At 46.8% G+C, this 15,279-nt stretch overlaps 1 protein-coding gene across 1 annotated transcript in view; it reads left to right on the forward strand.

Annotated features, from left to right (window-relative positions):
- Positions 1 to 15,279, forward strand: part of NUP93 (nucleoporin 93) — a 104,411-nt gene that overhangs the window by 32,428 nt on the left and 56,704 nt on the right. The window contains exon 3 of the mRNA XM_004704656.3: positions 184 to 301. Within this exon, the coding sequence (XP_004704713.1) occupies positions 184 to 301 (118 nt within the window). The remainder of the gene's footprint in view (positions 1 to 183; positions 302 to 15,279) is intronic.

Raw genomic sequence — 15,279 nt, forward strand, 5'->3', positions numbered from 1 at the left:
ATCAAATGCAGTGAGATGCCTATTAGTCCAGTGACAAAGCTTTAGGAAAGAGCCATATAAAAGTGCCTGGATGGGTTTAGCAAGTTTGCCGTGGAAGGTGTGCTTTCTGGTTTTGTGAAGCATATCGAGTCCTCATTATATTGCGTTTCTCACTATTGTCTCCCTAACCTCTCCCCTGCATAGGTCGGTTCTCCTTGGGTCCCGGGGGCTCGACATATCCCACATTTCTCAGCGTTTGGAGAGTCTGAGTGCGGCCACCACCTTTGAGCCTCTTGAGCCTGTGAAGGACACGGACATTCAGGTAGGACTGCCCAGTGCCAGCAAAGCCCCTGTCACTCTGATGGTCAACTGATTTGGGAATTTTCGTTTTCTTTGGTAATTTTCCTTTTCCTCTGGTGATAAGGGAATGGGAAGCTCATCTTAGAGATGGAACGGAGAGCATGGTGATATTTTGTGAGTGCTCTTAACGCTGAATTTAAGAAAGCAATTCTGACCTGCAATTTTTAGATGATGCTAATTTAAGACCACAGGCTTGCCTTTCTTCGGGCTTACTCCAAGGCTCAGAAGCATTACTTATAAGTTTCTCTTATTTTCTTTGCTAGCTATCAAATGATTATACTATTTGTTTTCTGCGTTTCGTATCTACATCTTATTTTGTATTGGCTGAAAACGAGCTGGGGAAAACTTAAGAGTACTATTTACTGAAACCTACTCATTGATTTCCAGGATGCATTTGGCTACATTAATGGCACCAGGAAATGGTCAAATAGAACACTCAATTTCCTTTGAGCCCACAGACCACTAGTATAATGCATAACTATTTTATTCAAGTCAGAAACTGATAATATAAGGAAGCAAAATCTTTTTTTCTTTTTTAATACTTTTATTGGGGGCTCTTACATCTCTTATCACAATCCGTACATTCCTCCAATTATCAAGCACATTTGCACATACGGCGCCATCATCATTTTCAAAGCATTCTCTTCCCACTTGAGCCCCTGATATCAGCTCCCCATTTCTTCCCCCTCCCTGCCCCGCCCACCTCCCTCACGAACCCGTGATAAGTTATAGATTATTATTTCCATATGTTACATCATCCTCTGTCGCCCCTCACCCACTTTTCAGTTATTCGTCCCCCTGAGAGGGGGGTTCGAGGTTGCTCCTTGTGATCGGTTCCCCCTTCCAGCCCCCACCATCCTCTAATCCTCCTGGTATCTCTACTCTCCTTGTTGGCCCTGAGGAATTTATCTATCCTGGATTCCCTGTGTTGTGGGTTCTTGTAGCAGTGTGCATGCTATGGTCTAATCTGATTTGTAAGGTAGAATTGAGGTCACGGTAGTGGGGTGAAGGAAGCACCAAAGAACTAGAGGAAAGTCGTGTGTTTCTTTGGTGCTATACTGCACCCTGGCTGGCTCGCCTCTTCCCTGTGACCCCTCTGTGAGGGGATGTCTAATTGTCTACAGATGGGCATTAGGTCTCCACTCCTTCCCTCCCACCACCTCCATTCACCTTGGGTATGGTTTTATTCTGGGTGTTAGATGCCTGATACCTGATTCCATCGACACCTCACGATTACACAGGCTGGTGTGCTTCTTCCATGTGGGCTTTGTTGTTCTCAGCTAGATGGCCGCTTATTTATCTTCAAGCCTTTAACACCCCAGGTGCTATCTCTTTTGATAGCCGGGCACCATCATCAGCTTTCTTCACCACATTTGCTTATGTACCCATTTGTCTTCAGTGATTGTGTTGGGAAGGTGAGCATCACAGAAAGCCGGATTGTTTGAACAAAGTGTTAAGGGAGTACTTGAGTCGAAGCCCAATGTCCATCTGCAACCTTAATTCATAACATATAGATATGAGTACATAGTTCTATTCCCCTCTCATTATATATATATATATATGTATATGTATACAGTGAACCCTCGCCACTTCGCGCTTCGACTTCCGCGGCTTCACTTTATCGCGGTTTTTGCGTAACAGCGCATGCTCTGTCATTACTGCCACTGATTGGCTCATACTGTACATGCTTGATGCCATAAATAATATAATAAATAATAAATGATAATTGTAACGTCGAAAATGTTTTACTGTATTTTCCCTTTTTCGTTTAATAAATTGGGTAATACGAGTGTAATGGTGACTAAAGGGTGTTTTTTCATGTCCTCTATGCTCTAACTACGAAAATATTTGATTTGCAAATAAGGAATCCTACTTCGCGGAATTTCATTTATCACGGTAGGTTCTAGAACCGATTAACCGCGATAAACGAGGGTTCGCTGTATATACATATGTACATGCCTGTATTTAGGCCTCTATAAATGTCCTCTGGGAGGCAAAATCTTTAAAGGAAAAATGTTGTGCTTTAAGGAATTAGAACACTGCGTTTTTGGGTATACAGTGAGGTACAGTGAGGGTATTATTGGTTTGCCCTTGAAATGGAGGGACAAAGTCCAACCAAGGCATCCTAGTAGAAGTGGAAATGATTGTGTTTCTGAGTTTTAGTCGTATAAATAACGCTCCACCCTTCTGAAGAGCCATTTGAGTTCATCTAACTGCCACAGTTTGCATTTATTTCAGTTACAGAAACGTAAAGCCCTATGTTTGAGTAATTACCAATATTCATTATTTTCCCTGTCATTGATACAGTCCTAAAATATGGAAATCCAGATCCGTCCTCCCCCCACCCTTTTATGCACTAAATCATATTTGTCTATCAATTTATAAATAACCTCATTTCCATGTAATCTAAAATGGCATGCATATGCCTCTTTTCTGGTTTACCTGTCCTATTTTAACTGCTTGACGCTTTGTAAACAAGTACTTATAGCAGTGATGAGACAGGATGGATGGGACATGACTCAAGTCATTAGATTAATCAGCAGATATTTTGAACAGCACCCCTAATAGCGTGGAAAGGAATGGCATTTGCTGAAAGGTTGTTTGTTTGAAATCTTTAATGTTGAAAATACCAACAGAGCTGTACATTTTAAAGCTGGAGCTCCTTTTTGTAGTTTTCTTTGGCAGACCTGGAATGCACATTTGGAAACGCAGTACCATTTTATGCATTTGTGCTGATACGTGGTCTTACTTTGCAACATTGACAGGCCTGTAAATGTATTGAGTCGTAATGATCCTCTATTCTCACCCTCTACTTAATGCATGAACACCCTGCTTCCACACCCCCATTAGACGGTTTCCTGGCAATGCATGCTCAGTCATGTCAAAGGAGCTTTTTAATTTGGAGTGAGCATGGCTGAGAGTGTTGGTCCTGGACCACTGGGAAATCTTTGACTTTTGAGAACAAGGATGCTGCAGTCTCGGTTTCACCTCTCAGTTGGGTTTTTCAAAATAAGTAGCTTTAAAAATGCAAAATTCTATTATCTTTTAAGTCTATTCTACGAACTATTGGAAAATCCAACTCGTAGGCTTAGATGTGGACTTGTTCGATTATATCATAATTTGATGTTTACTTTTTCAAACAGAATCCCTCTGCCCCCCTCCCCCGCTTTTCTTGCTTCTACCTCCCTCTGAAAAGAATAATTTTTTGAGGAGCCATCAAACTTCCATAGGGAAGTAGTGCATGAGGGAGGGTCCCAGTACCTCTGATAACGCCCATTCTGATGAGTGTGAAATGGAAGCTCTTTGCTGTGTTGATTTGCATTTCCCTAATGCAGTAGGAGCCCTGGCGGTGCCATGGTTAAGCACTCAAAGGATGGTGGATCGAATCCACTGGCTGCTCCAGGGAGAAAGATGTGTCTGTCGGCGTGCATGAAGGTGACTGCCTTGGAAACCAGACGGCGCTGGCGGTGGTGGGTTTGCTTGTCGGGTTGGCTGATGAAGGCGCCCTGGTGGTCAAGTGAGTTAGTTACATGTTGGGCTGCTAATGAAAGGTCAGCTGTTCGAACCTTCCTAGTGGTTCCATAGGAGAAAGATGGAGTTTTCTTTTCCCATAAAAAGTTACCGTCTATAAGAAATCCAGAGGGACAGCAGTTCTAACCTGCCCTGTAGCGTTGCTACGGGTCAGAATCCACTCAATGGCATTGCGTTTGTTGAATGACATTGAGCAGCTTTGCTTTGCTTATTGGCCATACGTCTGTCTTCTTTGGAGAAGTGCTAAGGACTTGAAAGGCCTTTGCCCTCTGTTTTTTGCCTTTGTCCACATTTTAATTGGGCCCTTTGTCTTTTTGTTATTGAGTCCTAAGAGTTCTTTATATATTCTGGATTTTAAACTCTTATCAGATATGCTTATCAACTACATTCTCCTATTCTGTAGGTTGTCTCTTTACTCGGTTGATTAACATCCTTTCATGGGCAGTTTTTTATTATCTGATGGGCTCTTGTGTATGAACACTTGTTTTTCAATTAGTGCATTTTTTGAAATGAGAAAGCACTTTGACGTGCGCTGGCTGTCGGTCAGAGTAACAGTATTGTGCCCATTTATAAGACCCCGAGGTCACTGTTGACCCAAGGAGATGCTGCTGTTCCCGCACCTGCAGCCTGTGCTGCCAGGGCACCCACTCCTTGCCTTTGCCCTTGTTCAGATGCCCCTTTTCCACTTGGTCAACATTGATTGTACTATCAGTTTCCTTCAGTTTCTAATGGCTTTTCGAGTTAATTTTTGTTGTTGTTGCTTGTCATAATCATTGATTGCTGGCACGTATTGAGAATGCATTAAAAAGTGCTGTGACCAGCAAAGGTTATTAATATATATTTTTAAAGCTACTTAAATAGAAACAGAAAAATAGTTCTGTAATGCTAGTTGTTTGTTTTTTTTAAGCACCTTTTCTCTGTTTCATTTTGGGAAGGGGGACTGTAGAGAATGCTTGGGAATTTGAGCTAGGGATGAGAGCAAGAGATGCTGCCCAAATGACCGCACTGGTCTCCTGGTGACTGGGGCTTGCGAGGAGCACAGCCCTGCTGCAGAGATCCTCTTGCGCACTTCTGTCTTGGGGGGAAATTGAGGGCAGATTGCACAGAAAGGCTTCCTGTAGCCCGGATGACGATGTGTATTGTGTCATAATAAAGGGCAGGTGGACACAGGTCGGTCATAGCCCAGGCCCTTTCAGTGCATGTCAGAAAAAGCAAGGGCAAAAGTCGCTCGAGTGAACCAGAAAAACAGCTGTCGCTTCCCAGCACTGGACTCGAGTATTCCCAAATGGCGTGAGACAAAAGCAGTCCTGTTACTGCTACACTGCTAGAATCGTTTTGAGGGCTGCCACGACAATTGACTACAAGCCCCGTGGCCCAAACCCTGGAGCACTGTTTCTTGGCAGTTCTGCAGACTCGCAGTCTGAGATCCAGGTGTCCGCAGGGCCACCCCCCGGAGGGCTGTAGAATCAATCGAATGCTTCCTTGGTGTGTGCCAGCTTCGGGTGGCTCTGGTGTTCCTTGGGGCGGGTCAGCATCACTCCAGTCCCTGCCTGCTCCTTTATGGCCTTCTTCCACACGTGCTTGAAATCTCTCCGCCTTTTATCTTACAGAGACAGCAGACTCAGGGCCCATCTGAAACGTAGGGTGATCGCACTTTAATTACATCTGCAAAGACCCTGTTTTCAAAAAAGATTTCGTTCGCAGGTGCCAGAGGTTAGGATTTGGATATATTTGGAGAACACAGTTCAACCCACTACAGCGTTATGCATTTAGTTGATTAACGCAGCATCGTTAACATCACTCCATTCCACAGCCCCGTGAAGACACTTATGCCATCTGTGCCAGTGATTGCAGACCTTGACCAGGTGTCTGTGTGCATGCTCAACATCCTCATTCAGGCCTGCGAGAGCAGGCTGACGCGCCGTGCCTGGTCCCAGAGTTCAGTAGGCATTACTTTCAGAACAGGCTAATTATCTATAAAGGTGTGCGAGAGGTTTCTGTAGAGACCTGTTTTCAAATGGTAATAGTCTTACTTTTTAAACTATTGAAAATCTTAACTACTTCATGGCAGCCTGCCCTAAGAAGGCCATGAGTTAAGTTTTCGACATTTTACGTATAATTAAGTTGTGACACTTTCCCAAGGTAGGAATCCATCCATACTTGTTCTTCAGACAACCAGGTTATGTACGGTTTCTTGTTTTTGTTTTTTGAATACTTCAAGTCTTTGCTTTCTTCCCTTGGCCTGGAATCTGCCCATGGAACATGCCAGTCTAATTTGAGTTCCAAGACTAAGCATTTTCCTAGATATCCTGTTTTCCTTGGTCTTCTGCTCTCCCCTTTAACCACAAACTCCAGATATAATCAGGTTGGCTTTTCGACTTAAGAAAAGACAAAGCTTTTCCCCACAAAGTGAACACAGATCTAGATTACGTTGTTGGCATTTACTTAGCAGCCAGTTCTAAACTTTGATGAGTAAAAATTCAGTTCCCTATACTACACCCGCCCTCCCCACTCCCCACCCCCGAAAATAAACCAAAGCGACCCTATTCTGAAGGTCTTTATAATCACCGTGAATCCTCAGGTGGATATCTATCCTATGTGAGTAAAGAGAAAGCCAAGGAAGCTTCAAAAGGGGGTGGGTGGGTGGGGGAGCATAAGAAAATTGGAATCAGGGAAACAGATCTGCCGTGCATGACTAATGTTACAATGGTAATTGCCTTTTAAAAAACTGTTTTGCTTGCCACACTGTAAGTGTAATAAAATATTCATTATTTCCTTCCTTTTTCTGCCCTTGGCCTTGGAGAAGTAGAGTGGCTGGCACCACCCTTGACTTATCTTTAAGTAGTCAGAAGAAACAAAATCGCCTTGGTAAGCGTAAAAATGAAGCAGGCGGTTGTAACCCCTTACCACGAAGATTGTTATCTTTAGTTTATCTTTTAACTTTACAACCTTCGAATTAAGATGCTGCCACTTAACTGCAGCTCTCTACAACAGCCCAACTGAGGAGTAGTTGTGCGGCTTGCTAATTGTTTGTTGTCATCCTGGCAAATTTCTGGGGGGGAATAGGTTGCAGACATACGGTGGCAGTTTGTTGGAGAGAAGGTCAGACTTGCCTGGGACGATTAGTGTGCTGAATAGCAGCTTGCGGGGCGTCTCACTGGCACCTGTTAGTGCTGAGAAAAGAGCGCAGTGAAAAGCCCCTCATTCGAATCAGCTGAGGGACATTTCAGTGTGGATGGGCAGGTGAGGTCCCGATTCTGGAGCTGGTTTTGAAGAAAGGCGGTTGTCATTTTCATCTCTTTCTAGAACAAACTGCAAGGCATGAGTGCCAAAGAGGGGTCTTCTCAGAGCGGTTTAATTCACGCTCGGGACGGGATGAGGCTCCGTCCTAAGAGTTGCATCTGTTTGCTGACTGATTCTGTGTGCGCACATCTGAGACTTGGCTAATTTAAGAAGGCAGACCCTCCCGTCTTGTTTCTGCTGGTCATTTGCTGAGCAGGCTCTGCTGCACATAACAGTGGGCCTTTGCCCAGATAGCCCAGCTTGAACTGATGGGGCCCTGAAGGAATACGACTTTGTTCTTGAACTCTCTTCACATAGTAGGGAAAATAGAGTAGGGGTTGGTTCTGAATATGGAAGTGTGAAGGTTTTCAGTTAAGTATTTGTGGTTATTGATCTCCATTGTTTCAATTCTTTTGTGTTTGTTCCCTCGGAGAGTCAGTCAATGGGAAGTCCACAGTAACCTTTCTTTTGAGTTTTAGAGAGGACCTCAGTGGATACTTGGAGGTGTGCACTCGGCTGCCAGCCTAAGGTCGGCAGTTTGAGTCCCCCTTGACTCTGTGGGCGGAAGACCTAGTCGTCATCCTCATAGCATTTCTGAGCTCGGCCACTGGGCAGTTCTACGCTGTCATCGCGCATGCCGATGAGCTGGGTTCAAACTGATGGCAGTGTGTTTGTCTTTTGGAATGACTGCTTGAACCTGCCATTCCCGGCTTTGAGCAGCTGCCTCTCCTCGAGTTAATGCTCTTGGCTTCACTGGCAAATGGACCCGATGATCACTGGCTCTGACGCCTGTGTGCTTAAGAGATGTCTCCTCTGGGGACACCAGGGTCAGTTCCGGCAGAGGTTTTGGTGCTGTGACTGCCCTGCATGTGGAAGAGACCCACATCTCCCCGAGCTCTGGGTCTAGTTCAGGGATGGTAGTTGTGCAAACATGGTGGTGTTGGCGTCACCCCCACCCAACAAATGTATTTGCTGGTTGTTGTCATTAAACTCTGACCCAGTGGGACTCGCAGAGCTGGTACACACCAGGAAACCTGAGAAATAGTGTCTTCACAGAGGTTAGGCATGTGTTTCTAATTAGGCAGTCTACTACTGGTTGCTGTGGTAAGCATTGCCTTGATTTAATTTTTCTGCCTACTCGTGATAAGGAAAAGAGGTGGGCATTGTGGTGTGGTGACAAAGTATGCAGTTATATTAAACTATCTTGTGAATGGAATTAAAAATGGTAACTTTGGAATGAAACTGGATTTTAAAGGCACCATCAGTGGAAGCAGTGAAAGACTGCTTTTATCTGAGGCAAGCTTCGACAAAGTCAGCCTTTTAATTTGTCCATTCACACTCCCAAAGGCAGGGCTTTCAGAACAGGCAAGAAAATGGATGCTGGGTGCATTCTGAGCAAGCAGGAAATGAGAGGAATTTTTTTTTGTCGTCTTAGAAGTTTCTTATATCCTGTGGTAGGCACCGGAATATCAGTTAGCAACTTAAAGAAGAAAGATGCTGGAATGGTTTTCTCAGTATTTTGGAACAAGCCTGTGGCTAACATGTTTAACAACCATTCTGATAGAGCCCTTCAGATGTTGGCCCGGCCCTGCCACCTTTCAACTGGGCCTCAACCATCCCTTCCCCTTGAGCTGTCCATCTCTGCCCAGGCCCCGCGCCCTGTGAGCGCATGCTCCCCCAGCTGTCAGGGCTCCAGCCACGCTATAGCTATGTGGGTGTGCCGGCCTTGCAAACCATGACTCTTGAGTTACAAAACCGGCCCTGGTTGGCGTGGCTGAACATCCATCCGTGTTTTGTGAAGGTCTTGGGAGGGGAGCTCCAATGAGGGGGACTCCGGGTTGAGCTTTGTTCTGTTTGTTTGGGGGGCGGGGGGCGGAGATGCCCCTTATGTCATGTAGCCCTTGGAGTGAGTGCAGATTGCCTCTGCTTAAGCCTTTTCTCGCCTGCCCTCACTGCGACACCGGAGGTGGCGCGCGCTGCCTTAGCTCAGGTCCCGGCCCGTGATGCTGATGGCCGCCCCGCCTGCAGCTCTCCTTATCCAGAGGGCAGCGTGGCCGCGGTGCCAGCGGCAGAGCCCTGCCAGTGCTTTTCAGAAAAGCCCAGCTCTGGAAGTTCTGCTGCAGAATCTGGGCGTGACCAGCTCCCGGAAATTGCAAGAAGAGCCCTCGTCTTACAGAGCATCATTATAAAGCAGGGTTAGGTCGGAAGGTAAGTGGAAGGAAGCGTGGCTCCACAGGCTGAAGTTTAGAAACGACCTGATTTGCTGTCTGTCTTTGAAAGGAGGCAGCAGGAGGATCAGGGGCAGAGGGACACAACTCTGGAAGGCCTGGTCTGGTCAAGGTGCCCTCTTTTCCCAGAGTCCCCTCGCTCACCAAAGAGAAAACCAAGCCCAGTGCTGTCGTGGGGTTGCTCCAGACTCCCATCGACCTTGTGAGACAGAGTCAGGTCGGCCCAGGGCCTTCCAAGGCCTATGGCTCACCAATGAACTGCCACAGCTTTCTCCTGCTGGCCTTTCCGTCAGCAGCCAAACTCTTCATCACGGCCCCGAAGACTCCTCCCTATCCCCACCCCCCCTCAGAAGAATATTTATTAGGTCCTGTTTTAGGCACAGAGCATATCTGTCTCAGCAGAACCCGGCTCCGAATGGGCAGGGGCTGGTGGCTCTTGGAGGCTACCTGCATTTGCAGGAGCAGCCGGCTCTGTCAGGGCCCACGCCCTGGTGGCTGGGAGCTGAAGGGACTCACCGAGTCAGCACTCACAATCCAGCGTTGGCTCTCCTCGTTTCCAATTCGTCACCGACTGATGCCCTTACCAAATACAACAAAAACGTATTACTAGAAAAAAGGGGAGGGGGGGTGGAATGCAGACCCTAATTTAAATATATATGTAATATGTATATTAGATTCAACAGACGCAAAATCAATCACCCAGATAGCTAGAAACATTTCTAGATGCTTCGTCTGCATTTTGGTTTGTATCTGTTGTTGTAGGCCTTCCTTTGACCCCCACTGATATTAACAGTTGAAGGTCTCTTCATTTAAATGCTCCCTGCTGGTGCATCCCTGCTGTCACACATGGTACCAGAGACAAGTTCAAAGCCTTGTCTTTTGCTCCTGCCACCCCCCACCACCCCTGCAGCACTTTCTGGGGTTCCTAATTTAGTCTTCCCAGCAGGCCTCTGAGGCCCATTTCACAGGTGAGGAGCCTAAGACCCACTGAGGCTCGGTCTGCTAGATGTGAAAGCCCTTCTATTGCTTTGAGCTCAGTGCCCTTACTTAGCACACCAGGTTTAACACTCCCCTTGTAGACTAGGCCGCTTTAGGAGAAGAGTGAACTTTCAGGATGTGTTTGAAGGAAGAAGGGTAATGGAGCGTGAAATACAAGTGGAGTTGACCACACATCCCAGTCAAAATAAGGACTAGAAAGCCCACAGTGACCACTGCGGGCACACCAGCTTTCCAGTGGGTGTGGGTGTGGCAGGCCACTACTGCTACCACTTACCTCAGCTTAGCAGGAAAGTGCCGTTGATGAAGAGAGAGGGAGCAGGCTTTTAAACCCTGATACAAAGCCCTACTGTTTTGGAGGGGAGATGAGTGTTTGCAGGAAGCCCCCTCACCCCCACCCCTGGTCCATTGATCTAGCTAGCTGCTTTGCTGCAGTTTTCTGCTCGCTGAGCCCTCTGCTTCATTTGTTGTCTGAAACACAGCCTTTTATTTCTCCAGTTGCTGCCCTACAGGTACATTGTAAAGAATTTCTGTGAAATCTTGGAGCAGCTTTTTGTTTTGAAATGCCAAAGCCTGTGAAAATAGGTTGTGTTCAGCTTCTTGCTTGATCATCTTTGTTTTGCTTTGCTTGGCTTCTGAAGCTGAGTTTGACTTAGAAGGCTGATGCTAGAAGCAATTTAAAGGGCGCATCACATTTTAACTGTAATACTGAACTATTGATTGTTGACTTAGTTGTAGGCTTTATGCAGGCCCATTTCCTTACTTAGCGTCTGGCTGGCCATTAAGCCCTGGCAGTGTGCCGGAATGTTGAAATCTTGCATCGTATAATATGATTTGGCTGTCCAAGGGCATTTCGCATGTTTGTTTTGTAAAGACACAGACAAAGCCCTCCACTCCGTGTGCTTACTCCAGGCCACAGGGAGAGTTTTTCCACAGCAAGATGACTCGCTTCCAGGGGACGCAGAAAAGTGAAGCGCCGCGGCACATTAACACCTGCAGTCGTGCAAACTGGTGACACTCCCTGCGCTAAGCTTGCAGGAGACAGGCAGGGACTGAGACGCATGGTGGAGCGTGCAGAGCACTCGGGTGGGTGACCGCAGCAGTCGTCTGGGCCACTCGCCCAGCACACAGTTGAACTTAGAATCCAGCTGAGGGGGACAAGTGACCACTGACTGCCAGTCTCCCTTTGATCTTCTTCTTTCATTGCCCGGCGTCTCATGACTAGAATCTGGAATAGGGAGTGTGCCCACGCTCGGAGTGAGGCCGGGGGAGATAGGGGCTAAGGAACCATTGAAACTGGGATTCTGAGAGTATGGTGCCAGAGTGGCTTTAGGAGAGAAAGCTTCCCACCCCTTGTTAGAAAATGAAAACAAAGCCCGCGTCCAGTAGTTGACACTGACTGGTGTGCGCCCACATGCATCCTAACAGAGCCGTCTCGTAGGTGGTCAGTGCTGATGGTTTGACCTTCCTAGATCACCAGGTGTTTTTTCCCTAGGCACTGCTGGGGGGGAGTTGGACCTCAAACATTCTGGCTTGTAACACAGTAACTATTTGCACCACCCAAGGGACCCCAATTATAAAACAAGGGGTACTTAGTTTGGAAGAGAGACTGTCACAAGAAGGCAAGCCTGATTTACGGCCTAGCTAGAATCACTGTTGGCATTTGTGTATGCGTTCCTCTGCTTCTAGCCGGGCCACAAATGGGAGCAGCTGTCATTCAACATGTCATTGCTGAGCGCCCAGTTATGTGCTAGGTCTAAGACAGAGATCCTTTCTCTCGAGGAAATTTCCATGGGGAGAATGGGGGAGACAAACCGGAAGCAAACACACGCACCGAGCATGGTAATTTCAGGTCACTGTGATTGCTGGGAGGAGATAATGCTGCTGCTCCCCAGGGAGTGAAGGCCTCTCTGGGCTGGTGCATATGGTTGACCAGTAGTACATCTGTGGCCCTAGTAAACCCCACTTCCTGCTGTTCATGTCTCCCTATAGTCCTCTTGTCTCGAATCTCTAACCAGTATGAGACATGGAAGGGCCACGGGGCCCATTCTGGAAACCACCTTGGAAGCTGGGAGCTGCCCTGTACGATGCCGGGCTTCCCTGCTGGCGAGGCAGCACAACGGGAGAAAGAGGCCGGGGCCCACAGGACCCCACTGTAGCCGTTCCATTCAGCACCCTGCTTGAGTCCTTGTAGCTTGGGTGCTAGAAAGGTGTTAGAGGCCCCTAAAGGTCTAGCCCCAGCAGACATAACCACTGCTCATCATGCAGCCGAGAGCACCAGCCTCGCAGAGAGCTGGAAGCTGGGAACTCTGGCCAGAGGGGATGGACACTGCAGAGGCCAGCACATGGTTTTCGTACTGAAGTGCTATACTGTGTGCAACTTTTGTAACTGGCTTTTTCTTTTTCAATTTGGAATTAATAAACATTTTTTTCTTGCCAATGGACCTCCATCTGCAACCCGTGTCTGACTGAGTCCTGTTCCATGAAAGATGTGTCCCTGCTCTCTCCCTCTGGTGCCCTCGCAGTCCCCTCAAAGCCCTTGTCCATGGAGAAGCCCCTCTGGCTACCTGACTAGGTCAAGTCCCTGATGTAAGCACAGCTTGCTTACATCGTGACTCACTCAGCACTCTTGTGGCTTTACATTGCCCAGGTCACCTGCCCAGAGTAACAGGCAATCAAACTGGGATTCGGACCCCGGCCGTTGACTCTGCGCTGCTGGTCCCGAAAGTTGTCAGAGCAGCCTTTGTCTTAGGACATCGGATGGATGGCTTGGACCAGGTGCTTGAGACGGTTGGGCACCTTCTTTTTGAAATGACCGTAAGAGAAGATTTATCACGAAGCATGTGATAGAGATAGACTATAAAAATGGCCCTCTTGGCTCAGAGTTTGCGGAAAATGATGGACTGTCCTTTACTTTATTCTGTGATGGAAAAGTTTCTAATGTGCAAGAATTTGGCCTGAGTCATGCAGTTTTCATGAGCAGCCATTACATCATTTCATTATTCCTCTCAGACCAATGGAAGGCTGGTTGTCAAGAAGTTCTGTGGCTTTGCCCCAATTTATAAGATTTAAGGGATAATATCAGGCCAGGGGTCTTATGTGAACTTTGAACACACGCCCTAATAATCCTTCTACTGTAAGTGCTTTTCAGTGGCCTCTGTCCACCCCACTTGCCCAGCCCTGAGCCTCACTGCCTCACTGCAGTAAAGAGGCTTCGACATCATCTTCATTGAGAACTGCTTCCCCAAGCGGGGGGGTCTTGATCTCTGGGGACTCAGGGCTGATGGAGGTGGGCGGGGCAGGAATGACTTCAAAAGCAGATACCTGTACTTTATCCTGAAGTACGGGCTATAATACAGAAGTTTTTCATTGCTGGAGGGTGTGGGAGGCTGCTGAGTGATTTTTATTTTTTTTCTGAAAAGGAGGCGGTAGATAGGCTTAATAAATTTGGGAACCTATGGATTGCGAAAGAGAAATTTTCATCATGATAAGGGGTTGACTACCATCAAACGTGGAAATTGAACCTAGACAATTGTTTATGCCTTGCCGTACATTTTATCATCATCCCTCACTGCGGGAGACACCACAGGGTGGGGTGATTGGGTGAATGCTGCCTTATTATTATTCTCTGCCAAGACACTAAGGCCAGTTCTTTCACCAGCTGACCAAGATTCTTACTGTCTTTGGTCTTACTTCTCCTCCCAAACCTCTTTTTTAAAAAAAAAATCTATGTTCTTTGAAAAGAATATTTCTCTTTGTTCCATTCTATGTGAAAGATTTGCTGGTTAACTAAGTCAGTTGTTGGGATGAAAATGTGACTTAGAGGAGTAATTTGTTTTTAGTTTTTAATGGACTTCTGTTATCAATGGAGTGATGGCAAACTTCATTTTTTTCCCCATTGGAGATATACTTTGGAGCAGACGTGGTACTAATGTTTACCGTAGTTTGCTAGATATGAAGGGACTTTCGGCTTCTTTGAGCCTATCTGCTGGGATATGCAGATGGTACACAAGCCTGCTTGCTGAAAGTAAGAAGGACTTGAAGGACTTGCTGTCAAGAATTACACCCCTCACAAGTGGACCAGTCAGTCCCATCATGGGACATGGCGAGAAGGCTGACGTTGTCGAGAGCGTTTTGTCCTGGAGCCACACCAGTGCCCAAGGAAGCAGCAGTCAGGAGATCACATGATGCATTCCATTGAGTACATTTGGTGCATAAGACCTTATTAAAGTGTTGAAAAGCGAAGTCGTTCCTTTGAGGACTAAGGTGTCCCTCACCTAAGCCAGGGTATTTTCAGACAACTCGTGTGCATGTGAAAGTTGGACCTTGAATAAGGAAGACCCAAGAAGAATCGGTGCTTTTGAATGTTGGCAAAGAATATCGAAAGTGCCTTGGACAGACAAAAGGACAAATGAGTCTGTCATGAAAGGAGGACAGCCAGAGTGCTCCTCAGAGGCGAGGATGGCTAGGCTTCCTCTCGCCTACTTTGGACTTGTTGTCAGGAGAGACCAGGCCCTCAAAAAAGGACCTCCTGCTTGGTCGGAAAAGGAGGAGGACCTTCAGTAAGATGGATTGACACAGTGGCTGCAACAATGGGAAGAGCCGTTTTGAGGATGGCCCGGACCAGGGTGGTGCTTTGCTCTGTTGTACATGGGGTCATTGCAAGTCGGAGCGGACTCGGTGTCCCAGACTAACAACAGCACCAGCTGGGTTTATGTTGTCTGAGTAGGTCCTCGCTGCCCAGCATATGCAAAGTGGCAAACTAGAATGAGTGCCACCTTTGGAACTTTGGGCAGACTGCACTCTGAGGGCTTACAGTAGACTAGAGGGCAGGGAGGGATTTTGTTTTATCATTTAAAAAAATTTCTTCTCCTTCCATCCATGGCGTTTTTGGTTTTTTTTT

This window comes from Echinops telfairi, unplaced genomic scaffold (genome assembly GCF_000313985.2).
Source record: "Echinops telfairi isolate 266 unplaced genomic scaffold, ASM31398v2 ScPeMD7_2291;HRSCAF=2852, whole genome shotgun sequence".
Taxonomy (NCBI): domain Eukaryota; kingdom Metazoa; phylum Chordata; class Mammalia; order Afrosoricida; family Tenrecidae; genus Echinops; species Echinops telfairi.